This window comes from Pollicipes pollicipes, unplaced genomic scaffold (genome assembly GCF_011947565.3).
Source record: "Pollicipes pollicipes isolate AB1234 unplaced genomic scaffold, Ppol_2.1 Scaffold_6138;HRSCAF=7277_pilon_pilon_pilon, whole genome shotgun sequence".
NCBI classification, from domain to species: domain Eukaryota; kingdom Metazoa; phylum Arthropoda; class Thecostraca; order Pollicipedomorpha; family Pollicipedidae; genus Pollicipes; species Pollicipes pollicipes.
Window position 1 is genome coordinate 6,395,335 of NW_023596818.1, and position 21,743 is coordinate 6,417,077.

General features: G+C 50.8%; 1 protein-coding gene and 2 non-coding genes across 3 annotated transcripts; all 3 read right to left on the reverse strand.

Moving 5' to 3' along the window:
- Nucleotides 1-1,368: 1,368 nt before the first annotated feature.
- LOC119106385 (WSC domain-containing protein 2) lies at nt 1,369-20,576 on the reverse strand. The gene is made up of 6 exons (XM_037230020.1): nt 20,147-20,576; nt 9,725-9,969; nt 8,439-8,564; nt 7,600-7,782; nt 5,072-5,178; nt 1,369-3,315 (listed from the first exon to the last, which is right to left on the reverse strand). Exons 1-6 carry the CDS (start codon nt 20,557-20,559, stop codon nt 3,013-3,015), a joined length of 1,377 nt encoding a protein of 458 aa, XP_037085915.1. The 5' UTR covers nt 20,560-20,576; the 3' UTR covers nt 1,369-3,012.
- Nucleotides 10,539-10,611, reverse strand: TRNAR-CCU (transfer RNA arginine (anticodon CCU)). The gene has a single exon. It is a non-coding gene; the product is annotated as a tRNA-Arg (tRNA).
- TRNAR-CCU (transfer RNA arginine (anticodon CCU)) lies at nt 11,091-11,163 on the reverse strand. The gene has a single exon. It is a non-coding gene; the product is annotated as a tRNA-Arg (tRNA).
- Nucleotides 20,577-21,743: the final 1,167 nt, after the last annotated feature.

Below are 21,743 nucleotides of genomic sequence, written 5' to 3' on the forward strand. Positions count from 1 at the left end.
CGCCTTCTGTATGGCAATCGGTAGGCGTCCGTGCGGGTGCCGAATACGTCTGGCCGAGACGCGCGTTTCACGACTCAAAACAGCGGCGCGTGGGCCAAGACGCGCGCGGACCTCGTGAGGCGCACCTGCCTCCTTCAGTGCCTAAAACACTTAAATCACGTCGCGGTGCGCCATCATGATGTCGATCCTCGGCCATCCAAGATAATTTAGAACCTGAGTTAAATGACGGTATTTTTGAAGCAGGCAATTATTACTCTTGCGGCAAAGTTAATTGTTTTAAAAATTTGTGGAGTTGACTCTTGGTCGCCCCACCACGCACGCACAGGCAGTATGTGATATGAGGGCACATGCACCCTTAAGTGATGATTTTGGGTAGATCTCGAGTGAAGTAATGGCAGAATTTGTACAGAGAAATGAGGATGTCACTGCATTTTTTTCACGACGTTTATGGCATGGGCATCTCGTGACGGGCCGGAGTCAACTATGATGCCGATAATTTTTATGCTTCTTGAGGCATGCGCAGTCTAGTCGTTCACGTTAAAGTGGACGTCAGCCGACTTTTTAACATTTTGCTCTGACCCAACGAGCATAAAAGCAGTGTTTGTTTCGTTCATTTGGAGAGATCTGGCACTGAAGCAGTTCTGAAGCTCACGCATGGTAAGTTCCAGTCTGGTTTTGAGGTTGACGACACCCATTCCGTCGAGGTGGACGATGCACGTGAACTGCGCGACGCAGTTCACGTGCATGGTGTCGTCAGCGTCGGAGCTGGGGCGGCCATGAGTCAGGTATCCATGTACACCATGGTAAACCAAATGAACATGTATCCATGGTAAACCAAATGAACATGTATCCATGGTAAACCAAATGAACATGTATCCATGGTAAACCAAATGAACATGTATCCATGGTAAACCAAATGAACATGTATCCATGGTAAACCAAATGAACATCTATCCATGGTAAACCAAATGAACATGTATCCATGGTAAACCAAATGAACATGTACACCATGGTAAACCAAATGAACATGTACACCATGGTAAACCAAATGAACATGTACACCATGGTAAACCAAATGAACATGTACACCATGGTAAACCAAATGAACATGTACACCATGGTAAACCAAATGAACATGTACACCATGGTAAACCAAATGAACATGTATCCATGGTAAACCAAGTGAACATGTATCCATGGTAAACCAAATGAACATGTATCCATGGTAAACCAAATGAGCATGTATCCATGGTAAACCAAATGAACATGTATCCATGGTAAACCAAATGAACATGTATCCATGGTAAACCAAATGAACACAATTTGACAGATGATCGAGCCTTGGGTTCACCACACGCCATGGTGAGAGTGAGCCGCCCGCATCACCTGCCCTTGACCTCTCAAAATCACTCCTTAACCATCCCACATCGGTAACGCGACACCGAGACACCTTGGTGAGGACGTCGTGGTCGACGCTGTCGAACGCCTGTGACAAATCGATCGTCGTTAGCGATGATGTAAGACCGCCGTCAGTGCTGGTGACCAGGCGTTCGACCGCGGTGAGCACGGCATCCTCGGTCGAGTGGCGTGGCCTATATGTATACTGGGATGGATGCAGCAGCGCTGCCGCGCTCAACTATTCCGTAAGGTGTGTGCAAGCTACCTTTCCAGAGATCTTAGAGAGCACAATGAGTAAAAATATGGCCTCTTGTTGGACGGTACAGCCGGACCAGCTGACTTAGGAACTGTTACAACGCGTGTCGTCCTCTACCTACCTGGGAAAAATTCGGCCACAGGAGACAAGTTGGTGACTTTTTAAAGATGGGGACAGACGATTGGAAAAAATTCCCGCACAGCCAGGCAAAGGACCTCATCTAAGTCCACCTCCTGCGATGTACACATACGCTGAACACACCGTGACAGCTCTGGTAGCGTCGCAGGTCGGAACAAAAAGCCAGCAGCGCAGGCGATGGGCGGTCCAGGGTTCCTGGAGTCGGCGTTCGCTATGCCCCGAAGGTTGGCTGCAATGCGGAGCCCCACGGCAGCGAAGCGGCGGCTGAGCTTACCGGCAGGCACCTCCACCTCCTCGGAGCTCATCACAGACGCGGCCTCGGCCCACGTCAAAGCTGCCATGACGAACCTCTTGAAGGTCAGCCAGAGACCACAGCGGCCACCGTGCGCCGTCTCGCCACAAAGGCACTCGCGTCCGACACCAGATGTTTCGACTATAACGCTACATTCATACCGCATTGCAGTTCCTAGTCAAATCCTCGCGATAACTTAAGCTCTTCCTCCTATCACCAGTGCCGAACCGGGGCAGCTTCAAATACCCACAGCGTGAGTACTCAAAGCACACCTCCTGTACCCGTTTCATCTGGCCGCCGACTTCCGTTGGCCGTCTGCGCGCCAGGTCGGTGACCTGCCCCGGAGTCCGCAGCGATCCGGCTGCCACGAGCCCACGCCCCAGCACCCAGCCGCATCAGAGGTCATAGGTCGAGTCACTCTCCGTCCTAGCGCCAGCCGCCCAGCCGGCGGCGTCGGGCCACCTGGCGCTCCACTCACGTCAGCCAGCTGGCGCTCCGCTCACGTCGGCCACCGAGCGCTTCGCTCACGTCGGCCACCGGGCGCTTCGCTCACGTCGGCCACCGGGCGCTCCGCTCACGTCAGCTAGCGGGCGATCCGCTCACGTCGGCCACCGAGCGCTCCGCTCACGTCAGCTAGCGGCGATCCGCTCACGTCGGCCACCGGGCGCTCCACTCACGTCGGCCAGCAGGCGCTCCGCTCACGTCAGCTAGCGGGCGCTCCGCTCACGTCGGCCACCGGGCGCTCCGCTCACGTCAGCTAGCGGGCGCTCCGCTCACGTCGGTCACCGGGCGCTCCGCTCACGTCAGCTAGCCGGCGCTCCGCTCACGTCGGCCACCGGGTGCTCCGCTCACGTCAGCTAGCGGGCGCTCCGCTCACGTCAGCTAGCGGGCGCTCCGCTCACGTCAGCTAGCGGGCGCCGCGCTCACGTCAGCCACCGGGCGCCGCGCTCACGTCGGCCGCCGGCACGCCGGAGAAGCGGAACTCCTGGAAGAGGAAGCGGTCGAGCGGCAGCGGCGGCAGCTGACGTCGGCTGATCTCCAGCTGCAGCTGGTGGATGGCCGTCCACACGAGGAACTGCTGGGGGCGCGAGTACACCATCTCGGCCCGCACCGGGTGGTGCCGGTTGTGCGCGCCGCCCTCGCCATGCTGCCGCAAGCACAGCATCCGCCCGGGGTCCGGCGACACGCCCAGGAAGGTGTGCACCCTCTCCAGCTGGGCCCACGGCTCCGACTGACGGCACGCAGAGGTCACGAAGAGGTCACACGGCCTGGCTCGTGGCAGATAACGGATCCCGACTCCCCGGTTCGATTCTCCGCGGCGTCCGTCCCGCCTGTCAGGGTGAGAGGCGGGATATATATATATATATATATATATATATATATATATATATATATATATATATATATATATATATATATATACGCCATACAGCCTCAGCAGCTGAGTGCGTCGTAAAGGCCCAATAACGAAGGTTACAGGAAACGCATATCTCCATCGGCCGTGCGCACGTGAACCTTATCACTGGGGGCCGTTCGTCACCATTTACCACAAATTCTTCATTTCACAGACGGATCCATTTTTGATGGGTTACGTTAAATCTTCGCGTTGTCAGCCACCAATGAAACAAGGACGGCCCAAACTTGAGCTGCACCGGTTTGTAACAACACGCAGAAACATAGGTCGTCATGACGTAACCTGTTTCTTTATTTACCTTTGCAGGATCCAACCTACCTTTACATCGTTGTTCGTTACCTGCTATGCATGCCATTTGAGGGAGACAGAAAATCATGCAGGAGAAGGACAGTCGTCAGGCTAAAGCAGGACAATGCATCAAGGCGGAGCACTTCCCCCTCAAAACGTAAAAAAAAATATTTGTGGAGAAAACTATGAAATGACGTCACTGAGGTTCGGCGCGCAAAAAGACACACTCTCGTAATGTTCTGCTGTGTCGTACGTGACAGCCAAATCCAGGCTGGTGCTTTTTAATCTTCTCACACTTCCCTTTAGCAAAGAGCGGATAGCACGATTTCGTTCCACGCAAAGGCACGTTTGGAGAATTCCGCCAAAACACCCCAAACATCTAAGAATAACTTGTGTATACCAGGCGCTTCCAGCTTGGGGAAGGGGATTCCCCAGCCCCAACGGGAAATATCTCAAACTGTGGACAATTTTGAGTTATTGTGCTTTTACCACATACAATGGCATTCACCGCAAGAACTGAGTCAAAAATATATGCTATAGTAGCGAAAGGCGAGAGCGGTGTATCCACTGACATGGAGTGTTCAGGGACGGGGGAGACAGGTACCGACGGTCCAATGCTGTCACGTGATTTACATTGGCCGTGTACAAGCACTGTGTAGAATACTCATCTGGGCCTTTTAGCCGCTTGTCTTGTTCGCAATAAGAGGTTAGAATACACATGGTTTGTTTTAGTTGGGTTTTGTTGCTTGGTTCGGGGATAGCCATAACTTGATGCAGGCGGGGAGCACTGTGTGTGGTCATGTGCCTCAAAAATCAGAATAACAGACAAAAACGCTGCAGTCAAATTTACGCGCGGGCTCCAAGATGGGACTCAGTCTTCCAGTCTTCAAAAATTGACGGTCAGCGTATACCGCTCGCCGCCAGAGGACGCATGGTGCGTGCCTGAGTTTTTTACATCTGGTTTGCAGCCAGATCACAATGATGTCACAGCGAGGCTCCTCATTTTCGTGATGCCAAAGCGCGGTAGTGGGCTATGTGTCCACGCTGACGCTGATCTTCGTATTACCCCCCGCAACCTTGCGTGCATGCCATGCATCACGCCTCCTGCAGCCCACCAAAGCAGGCGGTACTTACCGTGACGAATATCACGTAGATTGGTCAGGAGTCAGATTATCCCACACCGGACTTGCCCATATGACGTTTGTCTCTCACTGACATGGCTTGATGTGACAGGGGTGTCAGAGATGCAGAGAACTACGGGCAATGCTTTTAAGGAACGGCTTACCTGCAGGTTCTCGTAGTGTATCACAAGAAGGTCGTCAGTCTGCTCGAGCCATTGGATGTTGAATTCGAGCCAGCTCTGTGCGTAATACTCAATAAATGTTTGCCAATCTGGAATGATTGCCAAATCGGTTAAGACGTGCATCATCTTGCAGTGCCGGTGTTCATGGTGTAACTGTTGATATTTTCCACGTTTCAATGAAGATCACTGAATCACCACGAGCTCATCCTCTGTTAAACATCCCAATGCAGCATTGGCATTCCCTCTACCTTCGATTGCATCAATCACAAATCACGATCTCGCCTATCACTCAGCGCCAGTTGGGCTGACGAGCTTCGTCACAGATGACGTCACGAGCCTTCGTCATAGCTTGACCGGTGCGCGGACAAAAAGTGGAATGTAATAAGTGCGAGCAGGTAATTCAAACAACGTTCTCGCATGGATGCATGCAAGTCGTCTGGTTGATTCCGTTAGGTCGTACCATTGCTGTGCATTGGATGGCCTATCTAGTTCACAGAGGTAATTCGGTCTGACCGCCTGAGTGACCTTGAATGAAGGCATTGTTGAATAACGATCGAGACTATCTTTTACTGCTATGGATGCATTTTTGTTCGGACCATCGTCCTATTCTGGTGTGTTTGCTTGCACGAAACGTTTCGGTCATTTTAATCCTCGACCATCGTCAGGAGTTACTGAGTGCTGAAAAGGACTGAACAATGTTGAGCTTTCAGTCATGCACACAGCACAGTCCAAATTTTGCTCCTCGGAATTGCTGTGATCCAAACTTCGGATTATGCGTACAGGACTCAGAAGTGATTGGAATCATCTCATGTTGGGGGAGAGGGGGGGGGGGGGAGCAAAGGGCGACACCATTTTTAGTTATCTGCTTTCAGATCTCAGGTTATCTTATCCCCCATTAATTATATTATCTTAACCCCTTATCTTATCCCCATTATCATATTATTTCCTTTCAGATTATCCTACCCCCCCCCTTAAAATGATCAGCTGACGCTCAATTTCCAGAGCGTTGGGGCTAAAGCCCCTACCCCCTCCGCGGTTTGCGCGCCCCTTCCAGCCAGCGCCCTACGGCTCCTCCCGATTAGCTCAGGGGTGGAGCGGAAGAGTGGAGCAGAGGTGCGGGTTTTTCTAGGACGAAAAGCCTGTTGGGTGGCTTGGTAGCCGCCGGTATAAGAAGAGGTTTCCTTTCCGCTCGCTGGCGTACCTTCAGGGGTTAACAGCCTCGCGGGAAAGGTGCCGTGATGTCCCGGGGGGGCACGCGATGTGATAGGAAACTGCTCGTTTTGGGGCTTTGTTCTTAGTTTTCTCATTATGCTAAAACTATTATGCAAAGCTATGCTAGAACTAGGTAGGTAGGTCTGCATGCACAAGCGAACCCATCTGTCTATTTCCTTTTGCATGGTCTTGATCCTCACGAAAATCGGAACGACGCTCTCATGAAAATCGGAACGACCCCAAAAAATATTGTACATGTTTGCCGCCTCCGTAGTCTCGGGGAAAGATGCTGGACTCGCAATCCAGCGGCACTGGGTACGGGTCCCAAAGTGGGCGCATTGTTTGACCCGACTGAAATGGAAAGGCCAGCTGGCAACTGGCCAACGAGGTTCAACCCAGACCCGAGGCGGCCGTGTCGCAGCATTGTGCAGCACGTAAAACCCTCCTCATTCCTGTCTGGCGAAAGGGCGTAGGCAAAATTAGCTGTTGAACTGGACGGCACGCTTGGGTGGTGGGCTCGGGGTACACGCAACAAGCCATGCTTAGCAGGTACTCCGAATCCGAAGTCACCCATACAAACCATTCGGGATAAATTTATAAAAAAGGGTGTCTGGAACCACTGTCATCATGGGCTAGGAGTGCTAAAAAGGCTAACGTGACAAAGGTGCCGGAAACAACATCCTTCAATGTTGGAATGTAGGTGCTATGCCAAATTTAAAGAGATTTGGTGCGGCTGCTGCTGCCCTTTCTATACCGTAGTTCCCGCCCACGCCCGTGAAATGTTTCATTGTTCATCCCCGACAGACAGTATGATTTTGCGAAGTCTGGCATCCAGACATATGTAGGCATCCCATAAATGGCGATAAAGTCTCGGCAGATAAATTTTTAGCAAATCCAAAAGCTAAAAATGTTTTAAGCTCAAGAAAAGACGATTCACTTTCCTGAGTCAAATAGTTGTATTCTTAGCGTCACGCGGCAGCACTCCCAATAAGGCAGTTAGAAGTAAGACGACTACGTAGCCACGGTGCCACTCGAATGTTCAGTTCAAAAGGGGCTTTTGAATCCGACTGAATTCATAATGTATCATGACGCCATTCTAAAACTTTATCTCAAGGGGTGAACGTTTCAAACAACCAGTTCGTAAGGGATCATCCGATGCCTCTAACGGAACACAGCAGATCACTTTAAGGCAACACGAAGGGAACACAGCAGGCCTCTTCAAGGGACATGACAGTCCAGTCCTCGTCATGACCCCAGTCGGCTGAATTCGGCGCACTCGCCGAATGCTCGTGCCTCACCTTCTCCCCGGAAGTGCTCAAGAGGGTGGGGGTCGTTCTCGACGTGCACCGAGCTGGAGAACTGGTAGTGGCGCGAGGACAGTATGACCTTGAACGGGTCACGGATGATGAGGATCGCCCGGCGTGCTGTGATGTCCATGGGGTACGCCGCGAAGTCGATGCTATTTATTGTCTGATCGGGATCTGCAAGCCATGCGCAAATGAATGCTATTGAATGCTTTTAGTGAATGTGATTGTTTAAAGCATGCATAATCTCGCCGTCAGCAGCAGCAGCGGTGATGTTCGCTTCCTGGCACATCGCATTGCTGTGGTAGATGCATGGCCGGTGCACGGTTGCAGCTTCGACGCCGACCAAGAGAGATTCGCAGCCATCTACACAGCGACGAGCGAAGCCCACGGCGGGCCCCCACCCGGCACGTCTGTCGCGTCGAGAAGACTGCCGTCACGCGCCATGCCACGCCGTATCGTGACCGGTTTCGGGTTACCGGACCGGACCGGTCGGCCATCTGTCCAGGCCCCGCTCGCCCCCCCCCCCCCCTCCCCCACTGCGGGCTCTGGGTACACGTCGACCCCGAGGCATACCATCTGGCCATGAACACTGCTTTTAGGCTTAAGCTCTTGATGAGAATGCATGCGGTTGGCTGAACACTCGAACTACACTGACATTACAAAGCGCAGGCGTTACGCGACCTGAAAAGGAGCTACGTTTACCACAAACCGAAAATCCTGCACTTGTCACTGGAAGCGGTACAGCTAATTCAACGTGACCCAATCAACCTCTTTCGATTTGTGGTCGGGAAATCACACTTCACCAACAAACAGGAGAACGTGCTACATACCAGGAATGACTCGCGGAAATGGCGGATCGTGCGTCTTCGTAACGATGACGTTCTGGGCGAATATGTTCTGCAGCTCGCCGAGGAAGCCAGCACGCAAGAGCTCCGGGTCAGAATCGGAACCGTAGCCTGAAATACGTGTTCCCAATGAATGTCTCGTTCAAAAAGCACGAAACGACCAACGACCAAAACATCACCGAGACCTGCAGACATGTGAGATTATCAACTATCACATGGGAGTAGGGAAAGCCTGAGGGGGGGGGGGGGGAACGGCCCATCTTTTGTCTTTTGCAATGTGTTCTGAATCGCTCCGAGCAGCGGGTTCAGCATGTTTTAGCTGCTTTGAAAAGACCATTTTAACGTATTTGGTCACGATGTTTTTGAAGTTAAGCAACGTTGCGTAGACATGACCCTGGTGATAAAACCGGTGCAGCGGCCCGTTCTTCCAGAGGCACCACATTCAAAATTTTGTTTCCTGTCTCTGATTGCGTGATGCAACATATCGACCGGTTTTACTTCGATACAATCAGTAGTGATCACATCATATAAGGCGTCGACAGACGACCAGAAAATCTCACTTCACACACGTTTATAAGGAATTAACGGAACGAATGTGCATCGTCTATTTCTAGCAAGCGGGCAAAATCCGAACACCTTTTCAAGGTTTTTTTATAATTCATTTCACTGTCATAGAAGTACACACTACGTCACATGACTTGGAGAACCAAGTTCGGGTATGCGCGACTTGCAATCAATAAACGACCATCAACAAAATTCAAAATTCGTGAGCAGGCTGTGCTCGCCAATAGGTAGCCAGCCGGCGATGAAGTCGCACACAAACACAAACCATTGCGAATGAACGGTGGTTTATAAACTGCTGATGAGTTGCTGGCGAATACCCGATCTTGGAAAAACTTCGGAAAATCAGAAGATTTATGAAAAATAATCACCAGACCAAGTCATCTCTTGACGTGACATTTACATGGCCTTATTTTGACCACGGCAATTCCCTTTGTATTTTTACCATAGAGTATGCCTCAACAGTGTCAACAACAGTGTCAACTGGTCGCTAATAATTCCCTGGATACCGATTACTGGGCTCATAGGGAGGCATTACATTTTATTTTAACTGTTCAACAAGATATCCTGCCAAGTCTTTTCAATAATTGCAAATAAATACATCTCTAACAACCGCATCGTTCTAACCCATGGCGTCCAACAAACTTTCTTTGACATAGCTTTTCTACTTTTCTTCAGAAATCGCAGCGCGAGAGCATCGATGGCATTACTTGATGTTGCTATGTATGGCCACTGTCCGTCGCTCCATGTGAACTGGGGCTCTCCGTAGTGGCTGGCTGTGAAGTTGAGCTTGGCCAGCCAGCTGTTGTGGTCCATGGATATCTTCCGCGAGTACTGTCCGGATCCCGTGAAAACTCCGACTGACACCTCGATGAGGAACCTCAACCACGTGTTGCCAGACCGCGGATGGGATACTAGGTACACAAGATGGTCCATAGTTCTCCTCTTGGCAAACCTGAAAGAAAGAGATGGTGTTACTTCGCTGCCTGGGTGATCACGTGGTTGGAATGTTGACGTTTTCAGCAGGGATCTACAGCAGACGGCAGGGTCCAGCGCTCCGGGCCCAGCGGTGCGTCGGTTTCCTCTCACGCACAGGGAGAAATGTGATAATTGTTTGAACTACTATCTCCATTAACGGTGCTGTCAGGAACGAGGCCAAATACCGCGCATGTCTTATCTTGACTATGACCATGCTTTCAAAGAGAGCAGCCACTGATCGCAGGTTCATACAGTTTTAATAGGAATAAGAAGGTCGCAACCTCCTATCGATCCTAGAAACGTTTTATGCAGTGACACAATTTTACCCTAATTTCACCTCATTCGTTTGACTGAAATAGAGACATAAATCCCTCAGATAAGAGAGGCAGTCCACAGCTGCACGGGTGGGAAACGTACCCACGCCGGGACTCGAACCCGCAATCTTCGATTTATGAGGCCGACGGTTCACCTCATCCGTCTGACTAAAGCGGAGACATAAATCCCTCGGATAGGAGAGGCAGTTCACAGTTGCACGGATGGCAAACGTACCCACGGCGGGACTCGAACCCGCAATCTTCGGTTTAGGAGACCGACGCCTTATCCATTAGGCCACGCGGGCTACGCCGTGGGGTAATTTAAACTTTAATCTCACCTCATTTATCTGACTAAAATGGAAAACATAAAATCCTTGAACGGAAGAGGTGAAGCACTGAGCAGCTGCCCGAATGGAAAGCGTACCCACGGCGGGACTCGAACCCGCAATCTTTGGTTTAGGAGCCTGACGCCCTATTCATTAGGACACGCAGGCTGCATCCCGTACCAATTTTACCTTAGTTTCACCTCATTTGTCTAATTAAAACGGAAGACGTAAAATCCTTCAATGGGAGAGATAAAGTAGTAAGAAAAATAAAGTAAAAATAGAGTACACATGGAAAACGTATCCACGGCGGGACTCGAACCCGCAATCTTCGGTTTAGGAGACCGACGCCTAATCCATTAAAATCCTTCAATGGGAGAGATAAAGTAGTTAAAATCCTTTAATGGGAGAGATAAAGTAGTAGGAAAAATAAAATAAAAATAACGTACACATGAGAAACGTACCCACGGCGGGACTCGAACCCGCAATCTTCGGTTTAGGAGACCGACGCCTTATCCATTAGGCCACGCGGGCTGCACTGTGAGACCTGATGGATAAGGCGTCGGTCTCCTAAACCGAAGATTGCGGGTTCGAGTCCCGTCGTGGGTACGTTTTCAATTTGTGCAGCTATACAGCGCTTTACCTCTTCCATCCAACGAAAGCGAATCTAAAACATTGAAAAAGCTAACGGAACGTGTTGAAGCCATGCTGGATCACGAATACTCGTCACAGTGGCACGAGGAGGAGGAGGAGGAGGAGGAAGAGAACACTCATATTGACAAAGGCGGCACGTGCCCGAGTGTTTTATGGACCTAGGCAATGTGAGAAGGGGTGATGATATCCTCCGGTGCTTTTTACACACGCATTAAGATCAATTGTAGTGAGCGTGCTGAAAATTGGTGACCTATCGTTAACTCCCACTTGTCACTTCCTTTTTAAGCAAAATCGAGCTCACTTCATTATCCGAAAGTGATTCCGGCAATGGCTTCGTGAGCCCGTACGGCCAAATCACGGACTGGAGGAGCGGAACATGGAATCCACGAATTTGGTCTTTAATCGATCGATGTGCCACTTAGTGGGCCATAACACTGTCTATTGCATCAACGCTTATCTCGTTCCAGCGATGTGTGCGTAGTAATGACTCGGCGATGTCCCGAGTCATCGTGTATGCGTCTTTCCCTCTAGTCACATGATTCACAGCAGTGGCACGAATGATTAAAAATAAATGGTGCGCTCGAATAGGCTAAGATCCAAAAGATAGCGAATGCGCGGGCGATACGTGCTGGAACAGAACAGGAACAGTCTCTCGCTGTACTTCAGCAGCGAGGCTAGCGGTGCATTCGCAACGACCCGGGCGACAAAGGTGATATGCCAGCGACGTCAACCATGATTTCATGCCCCATAGTTTCAGCACCGTTTGGCATTCACGGCGACCCGGACAGCAAAGGTTATACCTGACATCACGCATAATTTTTTTCTGGATGTGCGGAATGCTTGTCCTCGACTCAAACGGAATAAGGCAAATATGGCACAACACACTCATTTTTAAAAATATTAATTTGCGTGGCTAGGACCGACCGCGAGTGATACCAACTTGTCTTTAATCGAATAAAGAGCAAATATGTGGTGTTACAAAGAGCAATGTATGCAGTTTATTACAGAGAGCAAAATTTGCAGTTCCCATGCTTATGAACACTCATAGTACATACAAACGGGACTTTTGTGTCTTTGCATGCGTAGTGACTGTCACGACAGCAACGAAGATGTCAACAGAAAGAGATGACGCAGAATCTATGCTGTCGACTCGATAAATAACATCATACCCCACAGATTCTGCCCCGACTGGTGTTCGCAGCGACCGGGACGACAAAGATTCCGCATGACGTCACCGAACGCGCTGAACCTTTTCCTGCGATTCGATCGAAATGAGACAGAAATGGCGCAACATATTTAATTATAAATAGGCGAATTTGCGTGCCCAGGACCGACCACGAGTAGTGAAAAAGTGTTTTATGCGTTGTAAAAAGCATAATTTACGTTTCCTTTTCTAAGGAGCACGTAAAGAGCCTGCAAACAAAAATATTGTTTCCTTGCATGCACAGCTAGTGCACGACAGTTACGAAGATGTAGACAAAAAGCGAGTCGTGCCGCGAAGACGTCTGGCAAATATTCTACGAGGCGTCACGTAGATTACAACATTCTTGGTACGCTGTCAATGCACCCTAGGTGCCGATTCAAAACTAGACCGCGACGACCACACTGCCTATTGGCCTCTCTGCAGAACCCACATACCAGTCAACCGTACGCGGTGGCCACGAATTTCGGTCAGCTGATTTTCATCGAAAGTTTTGTTGAAATATGGGCTAGCTGAGTATCAAAATTTTCTGTGCCTGACCTAAAGTGTCGGTTTATCACCGTGTGACGTCACTGAGCTAATCCATTGCTCTCAAAGGTCTGCACGGCGGACGGTGCTCCGTTCCGTGTCCCAGGCTTTGTGAGCACCCCTGCTTCATATCCATAGCGATTCTGGAGGCGTCAACGTAACGAAGCCTCATGACATCTAGTAAGGGAGGAAAGGGGGACGTGAAAACGAAATGAAAAATTGTCCTGTTAATGTCTTCATGTGTTTTGGGAAGGTTTTGGTGAATTTCGGTGAAATACTGAGTTAGCTTAGCGAACAATAGAGAGCAAGGTCGCCACCAAGGGAGACAGAGCTCCTTCCATGAGTATGAAGCGATTACACGATGAGCTTCACCACGACGATGAAGGTCGTTATCATGTGCGTCATCTCGCCCGCGACCTTTACAAAAACCATTCCAAGTCAAGGCCAGGTCGTCTAAGACCTTGCAATTGTTGCTTTAGAGCAATGATGAAAGACATTTTACATTACCTCCGATCACTGTTTTCTATGAAGCATGTGAAGAATCTTCGTAATATCTGTATAGATCATGAAGTGCAAACTCACTCAAGACCTTAAGCAAGGTTTTAGAATGACCTCGGATGACCTGACAGTAAGACCCCTGCGAGTGAGTGGTGATGCGCACCGTGGCGAAACAGATTTTCTACATGTGCATATGAAGCTGAGAGAACCGGTCCAATGCAGCCAGTCAAAAGTTATAGATCATGTAAGGGGCTCAAGGGACATAGCCAAGGGGAAGGTCAAAGAGTCTTTGCCTTCCTCCCCCTCTTGATTCAAGAGACTGACACTAGATACTGGATGATTTTACAAGAATTCAGTCCTAACCGCAGGGTTTTTGAGAAATGACATTTCCCCCCCCGAGGAAAATTTGGTTATTTGGGGGCAGCGACGGTGCAGCAGAGATGAGAGCATACTTTTGCCGGCTAAAAATTTGGGGCTTTTTCCAAACTAAAACCATTGTAGCTACTCAAAGATCACCAATAGTTATATACAGGAGGCCCCATGACTGAGCTATCAGTAGTATCAGTAGTATCAGTAGTATCAGCTAAATAGTACGAAATCGACCTCAGAAGACCCTTTTCGACATCAAGAGGCTTTTCATCGGTCGTGAGTACACCCAATACCAACAAACTGGCCATATTATAAGTTTCGTTATTCCGCGCTGATTGGCCACGTGGTAACCCGTTTTGGAGCACGACTTTGCGTTCAGGAATTTTCACGCTTGTTAAAAAGACTAACCTTACAGCGATTTGCTGCTATGTCTTTATTTCCTCACTGGCTACGTCTCTATCAATCGTCGTGAAAGACGTAAGAACAAACTTATGCTGATGTAAAATCCGGCGGCATCTCATGTGGAACGGCTCGTGCTAGGCCTGTGTGCACGTGGGATGGATACCTGATTTATGTGTTGTATGCACGTGGGATGGAGACCCAATTTATGTGTTGTATGCACGTGGGATGGAGACCTGATTTATGTGTCGTATGCACGTGGGATGAAGACCTGGTTTATATGTTGCGCTGATCCTTCTCGGCTCGTGTCACTACGGCCTCGTGAAACAGCGCCAGGAAAACAATCACGAACTGCGGAACAGATGAGTGCTACGCGAGAAAACTGCGGACATTCTGGAGTAAATGATCTTGAACAATGTCGCAGCGAGAAGTAGCAAGAAACAGAACACATTTATACTGTGGGTCTAATGTACAAAAACCGATTGCGTGCAAATCCTTTGCCTTAACAGTTCAGCTTACAAGAACGCAGAAGAACAAATATCAAGAGTTAGCAAGACTTGCAATCAGTGTTCAAGTGCACCAGTCATACTCTTAATGGCACCGAAGCCTGCTGACCGTAAAACGTGCACAATCACAAGTGGCATTAAATGGTCTCGAGACCTTGAATTTTCGCGGTGGCCTCTTACGGTTCGGCGACAAGACGCCCCGGATCATTTTTGGGGCTTTCGTCGTTTAAGAGACCCAGCGTGCTGCGCCTTCTTAATTTCAGCTCCCTCTGGACGCCCCGGGACCGCTGCCCTTAAGACCCGGCAACCACGAAAGGCGATTGCTTGTAGCCCGATGTCCAGCCATCGCAAAGACCAGGAATCCATACGAGATGCGAGGTGTTGCCCGTGCTCTGAAAGGAACCTTTCTCATTTGCCACTTGATGGGACGTTGAAAATTCTAGGGCGTTGGACATTTCGGCTTCGTCAGACCAACTTTCCCGCGATATAAATCAAAGACCCCAGAGAATGTGCGACCCAGTAATATACATCGTCTCGCGTTTACGATTCGGGAGATGAGAGCCATACCTCTTCAGTAAAAAGCGACATCCAAACGTATTCGGCCCAATGCGTCACACCATTGGCAGTAATCAGCTGAGCAACAAAGGTATTGGGAGTGGCTGAATCATGACCGCAGGGAGCAGCGGTATCAGCGAGCCGGCAGCGTGCGGTCCGCCACAGCGCGTCCGAGAGGTCGTGCCGGCCGCTCGTGACCGTTATTTGAGAGAACTGATAACTGTAACGGTTCGGCTGAAACGCGTTGTGACCGGCCTCGTCGTAACCGCCTCGCCCGTCGTTGGCGGCTCCACTCGACATACACGTGCTGGTGCTCCGGTCGGTCGCCGGGTTGGCGCAGGGGCTGGGCGGAACATCAGCGCCTCATGCATTGCGGAGGCGCCCCGGCCACCTCGAGCAGGCCTCCGTCGCCTGAGACGGTGCGGGAGCTCCGGTGACCGTCGGCTAATGGGTCCGGTGACGTCACGCGACCCGACCTGACCCGGCGCCGGCGCCCCGAGCCTGCCCGCCTGTCTCGACAGCGCCGGCGGACAGCGCTATTCAGACGAACGCTCCCGCGGCGCCGCGGGGGCCGGCGGACAGCGCTGTTCAGACGAACGCGCCCGCGGCGCCGCGGGGGCCGGTGCGACAGTGCCCGGCGAGCCGTGCGAAAGTGAAACGCGTGAAACCGCACGGGAACTGGGTATGCGTTGAGCTAGGCCTAGGGCCGGCTGCGTGGTTGTTGAGGTTCTTGAAAGTGTTGCATGCCATCGTTGCAACGCACGGGCCAGCTCAAGGTCAAGTGTACAGCGCGGAGACTAAGAAGGTGCGCTTTGCGGTCTGTGTTCGTTTTAATGACATTCTTTGCATCATGGCCAAATAAATCTACGCTACCAAGCTCTCATGTTTAAATAGAACTAATGGATGACACCCGCGGTGCCGTGACCGCGCTGGTCAAGCAACGCGGCAAGGCAACGGAAAGCCATCAGAGGTCATGGTTTGTCACGGAAAGTTTCTATCTTCGGTGCTCGGCTTGCGATTCAGCTTGGATATAACAGTGGATATGTGAATGGTGTGAGCTATTGGGAGCTCTTGGTGTGCACCATTAGGGTAGTTGTTCCTCAAAACGCGAATGTAAAGCTCCTGGACGTAATTTCACTGCCACACAGCCACGCTCAGCCTTCTTATTTTGGGTCCCAAACAGACAGTTGACCGCACTGTTGCCTGGCGAAGTTGTTTTGCTTGTCACTGAGCCTTTTCGCGGCAGTGACGGCCTCATTGATAAATGTGCGTGATTAGGGCACTTTCTCTTGCTGACGACGTCGTGCGAAATTTCACCGGGTCCTTCATCGGTCTCCGCCAAAGCAAGCTCGGTCTCACCGCGCCCATCGTGATCCTGTCATCCAGGGACCTGTGGACCTGGACCATCCAGGGACCACTGACACCGGTCACGTGTACGGCACTGACGTTCACGGCGTCAGCAGTGTCGCCCAGATGAATACAGATACAAGCGCTACCCATTTCTGTTGCCCGTATTGCATCGCGACGCCGGAAGCTTGAAGGCATTGGTGGCGTTTTGAAGTACTCAAGCCTGCTCTCAACCACCGGTTGGCATGTGCACCATTCACTGATCTTACTGTAAAAAGATGTTGTTTGCATGTGAATCGGAAACTCTCGCCAATAGACATCGTCCGCGGGCAAAAAGTGCTCACGTGGCACGAGGCTGACTAGCGGCAATTCACGCTGGACTCCGCCACTCACGCTCCAGCCATGCGTACTAGTGGATTAGGTGTATGAATTCGCTCGATCATGACCGCGTTCGATGTCTTGCCGCCGACCATCCGCAAACGGAAGCCGAAACGTTTTAAAACCGCGCGTAAACGGCGTGCACTTCGGTAACGACGTCGCGCGAGTGCTGCTCGCGAAGTGACATGGTTTTGATCGCGATTGTTATCTGACGCATACGCATGTATGACCCTCCTGACCGGGGTGCGAGGTCGCCTGACAATTTCAGCACCGCCCCCATGGTACATCCGTGAGACTGTTCCCTGACATGAGATAGGGAACAGCCGTCTCACCGCCATTGTGCCTGCGGCATGTGCGTGCGTGTATACGTATGCACCTGCAAGCGTGCATGTGCGCGTGTGTGGGGATGGGTGTACATGTGCGTGTGTGCATGTGCATGAGCATGGGAACGGCGTATAGTTGTGTTCCCGAACGTATGCGACGCAACATCTGTAAGAAATTAATAGAAATAATGGGGTGAAGTCCCTCTTGGACATAAAAATGTTGCAGAGCTTGTAGACACGTTAAATCATGTTCTCGCCATCACGGATATACTGCAGATTAGCATCGGACCGACTTGCAGAAACGCGCCACAAACCCGCTAGACTCGCTAAAAACTCGCTAATTTTGGCAACAGTTGATGATGAAATATCACCGAGCAGCTTCGATGAACATAGATAAGATGTACAGCGAGTGCCATTTTCACGAATGGTTACGATACAACACTTTCCAAACCTCTTCAAAAAGCTTCAATTTCTTACTTTTAACGATACAACTTTTATAAGCAACCTTTGACTGCAACTACTTCGCAGAAGTTCAAAGATGCTTGTAAAGACGTATATACTGATTAAGTTGCGGGTCGCTGGTAATAAGCATGTTCATACTTGTCTGGGCAATTATGATGCCAGATGCCTACTTCCCGAAGCTTTCCATTGTCAAGAAAGCAGAAGGTTCTTTGTGACGTCTGACGCAGGTGAGACATAACAGACTCCTGTATCCAGGCTGCGTGCCTGTCAATTTGTAGGTAGCAACACTACATGCAGTAGCATTGCGATTGATATGTAGTAAAATTATGTCAGCAATAATGATAAACAAGTTTTAGCCTTATTTTGTGTCCGAAAAATGACATTTGGCTATTAAATGACAATGACATTTGATGAAAACAAATATTTTCTTGTCAAGTGTGAGGTATTTGCTAGCACTTCCTCACTTTATTTCCATCCCTACAAAGCTTTGCTACGCCTAAGTCCCTCGTAAGAACGGCTACGGTGATAAACAGCTAACAATGAATTACTGTGGCAACAATCTCAACCAGGAACAACTATGTGGACCAGGAGAGAATCCCACACTCTTGCATGTTTCGCTCAGAAATGATTTTTGGTGAACCACATCTCTACGGCAGACCAAAGTTATAATGGATATTAAGCGGAAGGGTTAGGTGCAACGTGAGAGGCAAACTTCTATTCGTGTGAAATGTGCAAAATACGCCCGCTCAACAGCTATTTTTTGGTGTGCACAATCCGCATAAGGGACACTTAAAAACAGCCATTTCAGAATAAAGACTGCAATTATCTTCCTTGCACTCTCACATATGTTATTATGGGAGTGAAATCCATTCACCTGCCCACGAAAGCTCTTCTAATCTCCGACACCGCATTCATAACACGGTTCCGTAAAAACTCGCGGAAGCGTGATTTAGCTGCCGTGAGATCGCACTGATAGCAAGTGTTGTGGATGAAGAAAATCCGATTACGCTCATGGATGACTCCTAGCCAAATATGACTGATGGGAAAGCATGACTGGCTGAAACAGCAAAAGAGTTCTGGCTAGACCATCAAAAGAGCAGTTGACTGGCTGAGGGCATTGAGAGTCCCAATCAAAACTCGGAAGCATCTAAAAAATGCATGAATCATGACACAGCACGGGCCGGGAATGATGCTGCGAACGGGTTATGCTATGCTAATGATGCTGCTAAACCTAAGGTTATGCACCTGGAAAAGCACCTAAAGCAATCCACCGAAACGCTTCGTTTCTGCCCTAGCGTCAACACGATGCCCACTGCCTAGTTTGTGTTGCATTGACAGGTCACAGAATTGTGCCGTAGCGCGGGATTTTGCACTCACGATATATTTTACATAAATCCTGCACTTTTGTCTTAGGTGTCTCCCATATACGCCACCAGGTTACATTCGAACCGTGCACACTCTTAGCAGCTTTCTTAGTGTTCCGCTCTCTTGCGCAACTGCTACCTTATCGTGACAGCGGATACTCCATGGAAACTTTAACTCCAGGCGAACTCAAACATTCTGCTGCAGCCGCATAATAATTTTAATAATTTATTTTAATGTACCCATCAACATACCCAGGGCCGAACGTCAAGCTTGGATACAGACGTACATTATGTTGGTGTCTAATGGAGCCGGAACCCCGATACCCTATTTTTTCAAGCTTTTTAACATTTTTTCAAACATTTTAGGCCTTTTTCGCCTCCACAGATGCATATTATAACCCAACAGAACGACGACTGGTGTGTTCAAAACACGCGGGTCGCTCACCATGTGCGACATGAAAAATATGAGAGAGTCCTGAGAGAAATAAAGGAGACAAATCTAACGCGCCAGAGTAACGCGCTACCTTGATCGATGCACGGATAATCAAAGGTATAGAGGCCGAAGACCAGTCACGTGCGTATGCGGAGAGATCCGTCATAATAATCTGGAAAATGCTGGGCCTCACTGTTCAAGTGGTAATGTAATCATGTTGCATCGAACAAGCCATCGCACACTAAGCAAGCAGCATGGAATGATGATAAGCCTTTAGACATTGTGAGATGACTGGATTCTGTCGAAGGAAACACAGACTATTAGCAAGAAGCATCAAGGGCCTCACTACAACTAATAAGCACGAGGAGTGGCAAACCGGACCCAAACTCAAACATCCTTTTTACGAATCTATGGGCATGACTGGCATGCTTCCAACCGAGGCGATGCAGTGCCTGCCGGATGGTGCAGGTACCAACAGGTACCGGTGCGCAGGTACTTACCAGGTTCGGTAGCGCGAGCAGCGTGACGTGTTGAGCCAGGCTGTCGACGGCACCGTCCTGTCGTAGATCTCGTGCAGCGCTCGGCCGTAGTAAGTGCCCTTCTCCGGGCCGGCTGACTCTTCAGTCTCCTGACCGCCGCTGTGGCCAGTCGCGAGGCCCTTCAGGGTTGCGGCCTCCTCAGTCTTGCCGTCGCTGGCCGTCGGGCCCGCCTGGTAGCCAGCCGACTCAGTGATGGGGCGGGTTGTCGGCGGGTGAAAGGTCGAGCCTGTCAACACCATGGCACTGCCGAGGAGCAGCACGCCACTGACCATCAGGAGCGTGAGCAGCGTGCGTCGGGCCCAGCCCGGCTGTCGGCCGGGCGTCCAGCCGCGCGGCGCCAGCCCTCCGTTCAGAGCCGACCGCGTGTGGGCCATCCCTGCGCCTCGACCGGCGCCAGGAGCGGCCGGAGCCACACTGACGGGAGGTGCCGACCCGCCGCCGCCGCCGCTCGGCCGACAGCAGGCCGGTGGCGGATCGCGCCTGGTCGCGCGTGGGAGGGGAACAGGACCCGCCCCACGTCAGGAGCGGGAGGGAACGGGACCCGCTGCACATCAGGAGTGGGAGGGAACGGGACCCGCTGCACGTCAGGAGCAAGAGGGAACAAGACCCGCTGCACGTCAGGAGCGGGAGGGAACAGGACACGCTCCGCGCCAGGAGCAGGAGGGCAGCAGGACACACGCCGCTTCAAACACGGGAGGCAAGGGAGGGACCAGGACCCTCTCCACGTCAGCAATGGGAGAGGCACGGGACCCACCCCACCCCACGTGAGGTGAGGGAAGGGAGTCGAACTTACGCAGCAGCCGAGGCAATCACAGCTATGTTTCCATCGGTGAATTGGCCAGCCAATCATAACAGTTCGATCATAGATCACGCGAGCTCATTGGTTTGTCGTCAGCGACGACGGCGTTTGGGTTCACTGTGATAATCGGTACGCGTGGCCGAATGCTTGGTAAGTGAACCACAACGGCGACACGTGTGTGTCGCAGCCAAGTCTGTGGAACCCGCGTGCAGAATCGTGCAGAGCTCGATGTTGACAGGCGCAGCGGTGTACAGTCAGAAGCCGGGAGAGTGTCAGTTCGGAGCCCGTGGCACAGTTGGCTGGCTGCCGGTAGGTCGCTCCTGAATAACTCAAACGGTACCTATACGCGATCTATAACAAAAAATCGTAGGAACACGTTTCTGCTGTAGGACTGCGAGCGGCAAGAGAGCTTATGCCCGTATAGGCTGTAGTTTGGCCATCAAGCCACCATGGCGTGCATTATGATGACGCTGATGATCTCAGTGGCGCACGTGTTGTGTGGGATGAAGAACATCTCTCGCGCAACCACGCGCATGTGGCGTTTTCTTGGGTTGCTGTCCACTCCTCGTCTCACTTCCGTAAGTGATGGTGCCGGGCATCTCATTTTCAGCCTTCAGTAGCCCATTATTATGACATTGAAAGCCACGCTGATGGCGCGGCAATGCTAAGATGAGCAACGTAATGAATATTGCATTAGCGACAACAGAAAAGGTGGGCCGATCGCACAAGCTGTAACAGGATAACGCAGACACCGACGAT